At 39.7% G+C, this 11,973-nt stretch overlaps 1 protein-coding gene across 1 annotated transcript; it reads right to left on the reverse strand.

The window, feature by feature from the left end:
• Positions 1-11,111: 11,111 nt before the first annotated feature.
• RFPL4B (ret finger protein like 4B) lies at positions 11,112-11,967 on the reverse strand. Its single transcript, XM_017509234.1, has one exon. The coding sequence runs from the start codon at positions 11,937-11,939 to the stop codon at positions 11,136-11,138; it is 804 nt and encodes a 267-aa protein (XP_017364723.1). The 5' UTR covers positions 11,940-11,967; the 3' UTR covers positions 11,112-11,135.
• Between the last annotated feature and the right edge of the window lie 6 nt (positions 11,968-11,973).

Genomic DNA, 11,973 nt, shown 5'->3' on the forward strand with positions numbered 1-11,973 from the left:
GCTGCATTCTCCTAGTGGCAGCCACAGCCCAGCCCTCAGGAAAAGCAGTGACAATGGGTGCCCAGAAACACCTGGTCCCTCGATGGAAACTAGGTCTCATTTGGATTAGCAGTGTGTGTTAGGAAATTATGTGTTTATTTGCAAGACAAAGTTTTAACTTAACTCAGCCAAGGTGGGAAATGCCATCCCTGTCCCTTCCAAAACACAGAGCAAAGAAATTAGGCAGTTTAAATCGTGAGTCTCAGCGCTGGTGTTCAAGTCATGAAAAATAAGATATTTGAAGAGGAAAAAAAAAAGAAATGATACAGTGGCTGGGATTTGCTTCAAAATAACCTTGAGACCACATGTTTATAATGATTGAGGTTGACTTATAGATGCATTGGGTTGTTTATATGCTCTATTATGTGTATGTCTAAAACTTTACAGTAAAAAACTCCCTATAGAAGAAAATACTGATTTTTTTTCTATTATTTACTAAAAAGAGTCCAGATGCTTTTTCTAAATTTCAAAAATCCATATAAAACATATGGTTTTCCAGCTTTCCATTCTCAAAATTGTTATAAATTCAGTCTCTTTGGTACTTCTTTCTCATCATTCCAAGAGATGGTAACATGTTTTCTGGGCCTATGAACTTTAACAGGCTTTGTTCACATCTGCAGATATATTTAGATACAGTATCAAGAAGCAGGCCAAGGTGGAAATTCTTTGAATGTCACCAGTGTGCACTTTGAGTGGGGAGTAGGGGGAGGCTCCAGGAGGAAGGAAGGGTTTGATTGCCAATAAGAAAATAAGGACTAGAAAGAAGGAATCTCAAAATTTTCAGCACAGTGCTGATGAAGACAAGACTACCAGTCAGTTATTTATAAACACTACAGAGATCAGTCATTTTTTCTTTTATTAATACATAATATTTTACATATTTATGGGGCACAAGTGTCTGCTACATGCTTAGAATGTGTAATGATCAAGCCAGGATATTTGGGGTATCCATCACTTGGAGCATTTATTGATTACATGTATTAGCATCATTTCAAGTACTCTCTTCTAGGTATGTTGAAATATACTTAATATTGCTGCCAACTATAGTCACCCTCGTCTGCTATCAAACATTAGAACTTATTCTAACTGTATATGTACACCCATAAGCAAGTTCTCTTCCCCTTCATCTGCCCTTCCCAGTCTCTCATATCTACTACTCTATTCTCTGTGCCCATAAGATCAAGTTTTTTAGCTCCCTCGTACAAATAAGAATGTGCAGTCTTTGTCTTTCTGTGTCTGGCTTATTTTTCTTAACATAACCGCCTTCATTTGCATTCATGTTGCTGCAGATGACATGATTTCACTCTTTTTTATTTCTCCAAGATGGAGTTTTGGTCTGTCGCCCAGGCTGGAGTACAGTGGCATGATCTCGGCTCACTGCAACCTCTGCCTCCCACGTTCAAGCAATGCTCCTTCCTCAGCCTCCTGAGTAGCGAGGATTACAGGGACCCACCACCACACTGGCTAATTTTTTTGTGTTTTTTGTTTTTTTGTTTTTTTGTTTTTTGGTAAAGATGGGGTTTCACCATGTTGGCCAGGCTGCTCTTGAACTCCTGACCTCATAATCCACCTGCCTTGGCCTCCCAAAGTGCTGGGATTACAGGCGTAATCCACCACACCCAGCCTTGATTTCATTCTTTTTATGGTTGAACAATATTTCATTGTGTACATATACCACATTTTCACATTTTCCTTACCCATTCATTCATTAATGGACATTTAGGTTGATTTCATATTTTTACTATTTTGAATAGGTCTACAGTAAATATGCAAGTGCAGCCATCCCTTTGATATACTGATTTCTCTTCTTTTGGATAGATACCTAGTAATGAGATTGCTGACTAGTATGGTAGTTCTATGTTTAGATTTTTGAGAAATCTCCATACAGTTATTCATAACGGTTATATTAATTTACATTTGTGCCAACAGTGTATAGCAGTTCTCTTTTCTCTGCATATTGCCTGCATTTTATTTTTTGTCTTTTTAATAATAGGCATTCTAACTGGGGTGAGACAATGTCTCATTGTAGTTTTAATTTGCATTTCCCTGACAATTAGTGATGCTGAGCATTTTTTCATGTACCTCCTGGTCATTTGTATGTCTTCTCTTTTGTGTGTGTGTGTGTGACAGGATCTCACTCTGTTGCTCAGGCTGGAGTACAGTGGCACCATCATGGCCCACTGCTGCCTCGACCTCTGAGGCTCAAGCAATCCTCCTGCCTCAGCCTCCCAAGTAGCTGGAACTATAGGCATTCACCATCACACACAGCTAACTTTTTTGTTTAACTTTTGGTAGAGACAGGATCTCTCTATGTTGCCCAGGCTGGTCTTGAACTCCTAGGCTTAAGCAATCCTTCTGCCTCAGATTCCAAAAGTTCTGGAATTACAGGCATAAGCCACCACCATTCCTGGCCTTATATGTCTTCTTTTGAGAAATGTCTATTCATATCTTTTGCCTGTTTTTAATGGGATTATCTGCCTTGTTAGACATCAGTGTTTTTTTAAATCAGATCGCTTGGTTTAACAGCAGAGTGTTGTCTCCCAGCTGTGTTGATTACATTTATCACCACAAATCAACATCACTTTATATAACATTTAAATACATCATTCCAGAAAACTTAGGAAAATACATAGTTTTTACTGAGTTTATTATAAGAGCCCTATTGGTCCTTGTGCAAAACCTTAATGTTTCTGCAAGGAGAGTATGGGGGCAAGGGAGGAAGTTAGAGGCTTTTCTTTTATAGATTTGGTAAGAATAAATCGATGACTTTATTAAGCTGATTTTGACTGAAATGAAAGAAATCCCTCACTGGACTGACTCAAACAAAAAGTGAGGTTTAGAGGAAGGGGTGCTACAGTATCTCAGAGTAGAGCCAAAGAACAAAGGAAGCCAGGACGCTGCTGGACCCCAGGCCTTTTAGAACCGGGATGTGAAATCATCAGGGTTAGTCTCCCACCACCACAGCCTCTCACAAAATGCTGACATTTTTCTCCCTTGAAATCACCCTTCTCCACATGGTGGAAATCATAGAGGCTGTCTGTACCAAGATTTGCAACTTACAAACTCACCCCATGCTGAAGGAATGTTGTCTGTCTTGAAGGAATGAATCAGCAGTCTGTAAAAATATTGTAAAAAATGTTGTTACCTCTGAGAGAACTGTTTCCCCTCCAATGTTTTCAGTGTATGAACTCATGTTCTCTAAGTAATGATCATTTTCTCTCCCATTTTCAATAGCTAGCTTTATTGCTAGCTTATAAATCAGTGTCATGCTGTAAAAGTTTAACAACTGATTCTCAAAGATTAAGACCAAAAACAAACAAAAAAAGGCTTGAATTGTAACATTTGCCGGTTCGCCAGCATGAATACCTCCAACACAACCAAAGTGAAGCTGCAACGTGAGGTCACTGAATGCGGTCGGGCACAGTCAGTAGTCTAGAGCACATACAAACAGGATCCTGCAGTGCTGCTTATAATTTATTTAGCCTCTATTTAAAGAGTAATGTTAAATAGCAGTGATAGCAGCAAGCAGCCTTTCCTCCATCCTGATGCTTCAGTAGCCAGCCGCAAATAACTTGCTCCCTGTGTGCTCCATTTGATTACATGCTAGTGGATCCGTGGAGCTCTGTATCTGGACTTGAAAGAGTGAGTGTCATTGTCAATTAGAAATGCTGACCAAAGACTGGGGAGGAGAAAATGGCTGACATAGCAGTGCCCCCCCACCTGCCCCAGGATGAAGACTATGCTCTCTGAGCCCAACTGTTGAGATCCACAGTCTATTTTTATCTTTTCTAGGCTATAGACCACTTAGGGAGTGAGGAGACTTAATAATTAGGCAACTTATTTAAATTCCCTTAGCCTCAGTCTCCTAATTATTTAAATGGGAGTATGAGAATATATACCTCATATGACTTTTATGAGGATTACATGAAATAATTCATGTTAGGCAACAAATCCAATCCCTCGTTCACAGTAAATGCTCAATAAATGTTTCAATATCTGTTTTAGTTATTTGTCTTTTTCTCTTAAATACTGTCAACCATAATATTGGTTTAATATGGTCTATCTTACATTTTTAAAATATCCTTCTTGACCTTGTTTGCTAAGTTCTTTTTGTAAAATAACGAATGACTGTTAAGTTTTGTCATTTGCCTTTTTAGGATTTATTACTTAGCTTTTCTTACAGACCTAAGAAGAAAGAGCATTCAGTAACTCAATATAAGCTAATAAACTCCCTCATCAACAGTTTGGTCCTTTCTACTCCTTCCACTCTCTCAATTACAGCCCCCTGCACCAGCTCTCCACAGAAGCACCCTTTCAACCAATACAAAATACCTTGATCAAAGTAGTCTGCCTCAATTTATGATTGAAAAAAAAATTGTTAAGCGTAAGCTCCTAAAACATTGTGTTACACAAAGTGGAAAGGGGTGTTATGTAAAACACAACTGACAGAAGCAGCTTTTCCCTCCCAGGAAATAGAGACAAAGAGACTAATTAGCTCTACATAAAAAGTAAGAATGTGAGTTTTTTGGGAGGGAGTTGAGTTTTCTGAGTTGCCTGGGAGCAGCCCAGGAAGGAAAGGAAGCTGTCTAGAGGGGCAGCCAGGTGGCGGAGACAAAAGCAATGACTGTGGGCAGGGTTCCTTCTGTGACCATGGTCAGTTAGAATGGTTATAAGACTTTTTAGAACCTGAGTATTTAATATCGAAGATTTTACTGCATCATGTGCAATACATATCCCATCATCCCGAAAACATAAGACCTGCTGCACTCACAGCATTATATGTTCAGACTACTTTCTAGAGAGAAGAGAAGATATTTGGTGGGGTTTCACTGCTGCCTTCTCCTGCTGATCCAAACAAAACGGATGCACAGGTGCAAAAGAACTGATTATATAGGGAGGTAACCAACAGTAACATCAAAAAAATGTAATTTTCTGCAATTTAGCATCTAGGAAATTCCCACATAATGGAGGTATATTAGCTAGAGTTCCCCAAAGCCAGAACCAATAGGATATATTAATATTTATAGGTAGGTGGGTATATGAGAGAGGACTTATTAAGGGAATTGATTGGCTCCTGAGAAGTCCCACAATAAGCTGTCTGCAAGCTGGAGAAGCAGGGGAGCCAGCAGCATAGCTGTCAAGGGCTGAAGGCCTCACAACCAGGAAAGCTCATGGTATAACTCTCAGTCTGAGGCTGAAGGCCTGAGATCCCAGGAGGCTGCTGGCACAAGTTCCCAAGTTCAAAGGAACCTGGAGTTCTGATGTCCAAGGACAGGAGAAAAGGGACATCCCAGTTCCAGAATGTCCATTTTGGAAAAGCAAATTCACCTTTCCTCTGCCTTTTTGACCTACCTAGGCACTCTGCTATTGGGATGGTGCCCACTCACAATGAGGGTGGATCTTCCCTCGTCTTGTCCCCGGATTCACACACAAACATACTTTCAGAAACACACCCAGAAATGGTGCTTAACCAGCTATCCAGTCAGTTAACACCTGAAAGTAACCATCGCAGGAGGTAAGAGCTAGCAGAAGGTCTCGCCTGTGGACCGGAACTGGTATCCTTAGAGGACCAGCCACCTTTCTAATTTCCATGAATGAATGCCCAGCAGATCCCCAGAACCAATTCTTTCCTACTTTTGCCTCCCAGCAGTGGCAGCCAGAGGTGAAGGGGGAGCATCTAGGACACAGAACACGTGGGTGAATATCTTGGGATCATCAATTAGACATTAAATTTCAGAGGCACTGGAACAAGAGTGACTCTATCTTGCATATGAGCTGGGTAAAATGAGGCAGAGACCTACAGGGTCTCTAACCAGGAGGTTAGGTATTCTTAGTCACAGGATGAGATAGGAGGTCAGCACAAAATACAGGTCCCAAAGACCTTGCTGATAAAACGGGTTGCTATAAAGAAGCCGGCCAAATCCCACCAAAATGAAAATGGTGGTAAAAGTCACCGTTGGTTGTGCTCAATGCTCATTATATGTTAATTATAATATATTAGCATGCTAAAAGACACTCCCACCAGCATCATGACAGTTTACAAATGCCGTGGCAACATCAGGGAATTACCCTATATGGTCTAAAAAGGAGGAACCTCAGTTCTGGGAATTGCCCACCCCTTTCCTGGAAAACTCATGAATAATTCACCTCTTGTTTAGCATATATTCAAGAAAATACCATAAAAATGTCCAACCAGCAGCTCTCAAGGCTGCTCTACCTATGGAGTAGCCATCCTTTATTCCTTTACTTTCTTAATAAACTTGCTTTCACTTTACTCTATGGACTTGCCCCAAATTCTTTCTTGTACAATGTCCGAGAACCTTCTCTTAGGGTCTGGATGAGGATCCGTTTCTGGTAACAGATTTTTCCACAGCGGGCAGACCTTAGGTCATTAGCAAAGACAAGAAGGGAGGTGGCGGTGACAACATAGTAGGTCACGTCACTTGGAACCTCTGCCTGAGATCACACATATTCAGACTTGCCTCCAGGAAGGTTCAGTTCCATTTGATGAGAAATGCCGCCTTCGTGAGCCCTCAATTCATCCACATTAATCTCTTGGTTACTGCCTGACTCACTTAGTAAGGAAAGCCTGTCGCTTTCTGTTGTGTCATCTATTCCATGTGCATTTGAAGCAAAATTGTGCCAACATGAGAAAATATGGGGATTCCAAAAATAATCCAGACAAATGTAACGAGTCACCTTATTTCTGAAACTCTACCTAGTTTGTGAAGGTCAGATGCTATTGGTTTATCATCTTTCCCAGCATTATTTAAAAAAAAGGAAGAAAAGAAGAATAAAGCTCAAATGGATGTTCGGTGATTATGAGAAGCAAAAGTAGATCTGTTTAAAAATATGTAGTAGTCATTGCTGAGGTTTATTTACTTAATCTTCATTAATTTGTAACATTAAGGAGGTATAACCTATGGGCTGGGCACAGTGGCTCATACCAGTAAACCCAGCACTTTGGGAGCCCCAGGTGGGTGGATCACTTGAGGTCAGGAGTTCGAGACCAGCCTAGCCAACATGGCAAAACCCTATCTCTACAAAAATATGAAAATTAGCCTGATGTGGTGGCATGTGTCTATAATCCCAGCTACTGCGGAGGCTGAGGCAAGAGAATTTCTTGAACCTGGGAGGGAGGTGGAGGTTACAGTGAGCCAAGATCGCAGGACTGCACTCCAGCCTGGGCAACAGAGTGAGAAAGATTCTGTCTCAAAACAAAAAAAAAAACAAAACAAAAAAAATCATTATTACTATATCCAATAACAGTGCTTGAAAAATGAAATTATTTCTTTTTTGAGAGATACAGGGTTTGAAGTCAATCTGAATTTACTGATATTTTGTAGTAACTAGATCTTCTAGAAGTCCTTGGATGGCAGCTATGATGTCATGCATTTTGAAGTGAGAGGTGTTAATGACTTCCTGGAAAAAAGGGAAAATTTATGCTTATAAACCTGATTGAGAATTGTTGCACAAAATTGACTAGTAATACAAAAAGTCTTTATTATCTGAGTCCTGAAAAAAGACTGAAGTCAATCTCCTTAATATTGTCAAGCAAAAAAGAAAGGTACAAAATAATGTATATGCAGTACTAAATTTATATATAGTGAAATACATACATATACATATAGGATATCAAGAATCCTCAAGAAATTGGTAACAGGAGTCGTTTTGAGGGAGAATGAATAAATTGGGAGTATCAGGAAAGAGTTTCACTATGTAGCATTTTAAATATTGGAACTTATGCATTTATTAGCTGGTTTAAAAAGTCTGAAGCACAAAAAAAAATCCCAAAATATGCATATAGCACATGAATGATTATAAATATTTATGAAAAATAAAGTTTAAAGAGGGAGAACTTTTTCATAGAAGAATGATAAAAATGTTGTTTGAAATGTCATCTTAAACAATTAAAGACCAATTAATGTTAGTTTAATTTTATATTAGCTATAACAAAGTTTAGATGATCATTGCAACTGAATACAACTCCTTCAACTGAACCGAATCAAGTAATTTTTCAAACATAATTGGATAAAACCTCCAATCTAATTTATGGCTAACTTTAGTGGCAAAACCATAAACGGGATGCTTTTTGCATGAATGTTTCACTTTTTCCAAAGGATTTCCTTAGTCTTTGACACTTAAATAATTCTCTTAGAAAGAAATATAGATTAATTTTCACTTTGCTATTGATTTGGAAGGTCATCCACAAACCTATGCTCCCTAATGCAATTTCTTAAAAAGGAATGTCTTCACTTGTTGAGGGAGAACACTTACCGCGGCTAATCTGCCCACACTAAGACCTCACAAGTTCAGTAAAGAGTGGATCTTGCTGCTAATCCCAGAAGTTACTCCCTTATTAATGAGGAAAATAGAAACAATCTTCAGGGAATGCTACTCCAGAACCAAGAGAAGAGGCCGTAGAACCGAGATGCTCTAAGTAACATGTCTCAGAATGTGACGAATACCTGATACCTGTGAATGTGAATTTTTCACATTTTCACCTGGATGCAAATCTGAAAGTTGAATTTTAAGATCATTAGTGCCCTTAAAGCAAACTATACCTGGGTGACTGTGGCAGGGATGCCCAGGAGCCCCAGGCAGATGTTAGGGTGGTATAATGACTTGGGGATGAGGAGGAAGTGAGGTGAGCCCTATTTGGTTTCTTGAGTACTGAAAACTGGAAAAAAAAAGTGCCTGCCTATTTTGAGGTTGGAAATCTTAATACAGAAAACACAGAGAGTCAAATGTAAGCAAACGCTCCTTAGGCCAATTCAGAAAAGCTGGAACTGCTTAAATTAAAACCGTCACAGCTGAATCAGACAAGATTGTGAATGTTGATTGGATACTTGATTATATTAACGAATTATTCATTTTTATGTATGATAGTAGCATCGTAATTACATTTTCCTAAATACATTTCATTTAGAGATAGTCACAAGAATTTATGAATGAAATGATATGATGTGTAAGATTTGATCTTAAATAATCTGAGGGCAGGGAGTTAGCTATTGTTGCTATTGTTGAAGCTGAGTGATAGGTACACGTTGAATTCATTATACTAGTCTATTTTTGTATGTTTAAAATTTTCCATTAAAAAAATACAACTGAGGCACATTTTACTTCTACTCTTTCATTTACTGAAGCTGATCATAGAAAGGAAGGAGAAGGAAGCCAAGGGCAAACTGTGAGACACTTGGAAGACACTCACCAAAGTTCTAATGACCAGAGCTGAGGACAAGACAAAAAGCATTTTTTAGGCTGCCCAACAGGCCTTCAGGAATCTTGGTACAATAGAACAGGAGTTAGGAATAAGTTCAAAGGTAGGCAGAACACAAAAAATGTAACAGTGGCTTAAAATGGAAAGGTTTATTCCTTTATTAAGTTTTGTTTTTAATTGACAAATAATAAACGTATATATTTGTGGGGTATTGTGTAATGTTCTGATACATGCATGCACTGTGGAATGATCAAATCAGGTTAATCCCCTCAAATATTTAGCACTTAATTTCACTGAGATATAGGATACTTTTTTTAACTTTTAAATTCTGGGGTACATGCACAGGTTTGTTATACAGGTAAAGTAGCCTCATGGGGTTTCTTTATCGCATTGATGAAGATGGAGGTAAGCGTCCCAGGGCTGTCAGTGTAGGCTCATTCCAGTTCACTGTTCTCCCAGGCCCTTTGGCAGCCCCTCATCCCTGTGGCCCAAACATCTGCACTCCATGCAGCATGGGTGCAGGAAGAGACCAAAAATTAGGCAAGGAGGAAAAACCAGCTATCCCTTAAGGGAGGTTCCTATGAGCCCCCATGCTAAGGGCTGAGACCAGGCTGCATGCAGCATCTATACGTACATTTTAGAGGCACAACAGAATCTGCCACCTATGAGAAGCAAACCGCATTCTACCAAATTCTAAGCCAATATTTGCAGGCTGCCCAAAGACAGTAACCTCTTAAGGGGCAGAAAATTTTTTTCCTAGTTGTTTCCTATGAAAAGAGCAAGACCAGATTTGTCAGAAAGTTCTAAATCCCAATATTAAGGAGAACAAAGATTTGGGCGATTGCAATAAGCAGTTTCTTTATTTTATTTTATTTTTTTTAATGTACAGTATTTCTGTTTTTGTGTCTTTAATGAACCACCACACTATCTTCCACAATGGTTGAACTAATTTATACCCCTGCCAACAGTTTATAAGGGTCCCTTTTTCTCTACAACCTCATCAGCATCTGTTATTTTTTGATGTTTTAATAATGGCCTTTCTGTCTGGTGTGAGATGGTACATCATTGTGGTTTTGATTTGCAATTCTCTAATAATCGGTGATGTTGAGCTTGTTTTCATATGATTGTTGGCCACATGTATGTATTCTTTAGAAAAGCTTCTGTTAGTGTCTTTTGTCACTTTTTAATGAAGTTGTTTGGTTTTTTTCTCATAAACCTAAGTTCCCTTTAGATGCTGGATATCAGACCTTTGTCAGATGCATAGCTTGCAAAAATTTGTTCTCATTCTTTAGGTTGTCTGTTTACTCTGTTGATAGTTTCTTTTGCTGTGCAGAAGCTCTTCAGTTTAATTATATCCCATCTGTCAATTTTTGCTTTTGTTGCAATTGCTTCTGGCATCTTTGTCATGAAATCTTTGCCCCCATGCCTATGTCCTGAAAGGTATGGACTAGGTTGTCTTCCAAGGTTTTTATAGTTTGGGGTTTTACATTTAAATATTTCATCTATCTTGAGTCGATTTTTGTATGTGGCGTAAGGAATGGTCTGGTTTCAATCTTCTGCATATGGCCAGCCAGTTATCCCAGCACTATATACTGAAAAAGGAATCCTTCCTCCACTGCTTGCTTTTGTCAGGTTGTGAAAGATAAATTAGTTGTGGGTATGTGGTCTTGTTTCTGGGTTCTCTAATCTGTTCCATTGGTCTATGTATCTGTTTTTGTACCGATACCATGCTGCTTTGGTACTGATACAAACTATACTACTGTAGCCTTGTAGTGTAGTATGAAGTTGGGTATTGTGATGTCTCCAGCTTTGTTCTTTTTGTTTAGGATTGCCTTGACTACTCAGGTTCACCTCTTCACAAGCTTGTAGGAACGGCTTATTTTCTCAGGGGGCTGATGGTCAGGACAGTGCCACTCTCCCCTTCTCTCGGCAGCTCAAGACAGAAGAATGGACGCAAAGGCTCCAAAGAGGAGACAGAATCATGCGTATAGATGTGGGCATTATTTTCAACATCAAAAAACTGGATTTCTTCCAAGTCAACATCCAGGAAAATTCCCACACAGTGAAGACCAGGGCTTGCAGGAATTCTCTCCAGGTTGGCGTTAGCATGGATTGCTCCTGCCTCCTTGCTAATAATCCAGAAGCCATGCTCAGGGGATAAATCACTGCTCTTTATGTCAGCCAACTCCTTGCAGATGCCAAGGGACCACGACTTCACCTCTCCCACTTTAACCTCCCAGTAATGTTGACCGGAGGGGAAGCAGGGAGTACCCAGGACGCAGGTCAGCCTGGAATCATTTGTCAGTTCGTAGTGGATCGTCCCACACTGAGCACTTCTCAGATCATTGGAGAAGACAAGGTGAGAGCTGGCAGTGGCTGCATCCAGGGTCACATCCTCCCAGTAACGCTGGAGCTCATTCCTCACGTGCAGAGTTTTCTCAAATACAGAATCATGCTGCTTGGCAATAAGTGCTATGGCTCTCACTTGCCATTCTTCCAAAGAAGGTGTCTCCACTATTATTCGACACAAGGGGCACATCATTTTCAAATCATGGGTTTCTAGCATCCAATTCTGAAGGCAGTCAAAGCAGAAAATGTGTGCACAAGAGAGAGAAATGGGACCAGACAAAAAATCCAGGCAAATTGGACAGGTCAACTCTGCTTGCAGTTTTTGGGCCATGGTCCTTGAGGGCTAACTCCTTAGCCGTGAAGTA

The sequence above is a fragment of the Cebus imitator genome, unplaced genomic scaffold, assembly GCF_001604975.1.
Source record: "Cebus imitator isolate Cc_AM_T3 unplaced genomic scaffold, Cebus_imitator-1.0 Scaffold413, whole genome shotgun sequence".
In the NCBI taxonomy this organism is placed as follows: Eukaryota; Metazoa; Chordata; class Mammalia; order Primates; family Cebidae; genus Cebus; species Cebus imitator.

Excerpts from the sequence above, each read along its gene's own strand:
- RFPL4B (XM_017509234.1), bottom strand. The coding sequence starts at position 11,939 with ATGGCCCAAAAACTGCAAGCAGAGTTGACCTGTCCAATTTGCCTGGAT.